The sequence below is a fragment of the Salvelinus sp. IW2-2015 genome, unplaced genomic scaffold (genome assembly GCF_002910315.2).
Source record: "Salvelinus sp. IW2-2015 unplaced genomic scaffold, ASM291031v2 Un_scaffold2762, whole genome shotgun sequence".
Lineage (NCBI taxonomy): Eukaryota > Metazoa > Chordata > Actinopteri > Salmoniformes > Salmonidae > Salvelinus > Salvelinus sp. IW2-2015.
This window is the reverse complement of record NW_019944065.1, coordinates 289,165-289,632: the sequence shown is the minus strand read 5'-3', so window position 1 is coordinate 289,632 and position 468 is coordinate 289,165. Positions and strand designations below refer to the sequence as shown.

The window sequence follows — 468 nt, the reverse complement described above, 5'->3', positions numbered from 1 at the left end:
GTGTGTGTGTGTGTGTGTGTGTGTTCCTCTGGCAGAGGGAGCAAGAGTCATTGACCTTGGAGGATCGGATGCCAGGATACATGATCAACGTGTCCGTCGTTCTAATGATGGTACTGTCACTATCACACTTTCCTTTTTTACCCCTATCCATCACTATATCATTCTGTCCTTCTATACCTCCAATTATCACTCTATCAATCTGTCCTTCTATACCTGTAATTATAACTATACCTCTAATTATCACTATCCTTCTATACCTCTAATTATCACTATCCAGCTATACCTCTATCATTCAATACCTCTAAGTATAACACTATACCTCTTTCACTCTATCTCTCTATACCTCTAAGTATTGCTCTGTCCTTCTATACCTCTATCTAGCACTCTGTCCATCTATACCTCTATCTAGCACTCTGTCCATCTATACCTCTATCTAGAACGATATCCTTCTATACCTCCATCTAGAAT

The 468-nt window shown here is 39.5% G+C and overlaps 1 protein-coding gene across 1 annotated transcript in view; it reads left to right on the top strand.

Moving 5' to 3' along the window:
* Positions 1-35: 35 nt before the first annotated feature.
* LOC112074691 (anoctamin-2-like) overlaps positions 36-468 on the top strand; it is a gene marked incomplete at its 5' end in the record, with an annotated part of 65,136 nt that continues 64,703 nt past the window's right edge. Inside the window, one exon of the mRNA XM_070440628.1 lies at positions 36-110. Within this exon, the coding sequence (XP_070296729.1) occupies positions 36-110 (75 nt within the window). The remainder of the gene's footprint in view (positions 111-468) is intronic.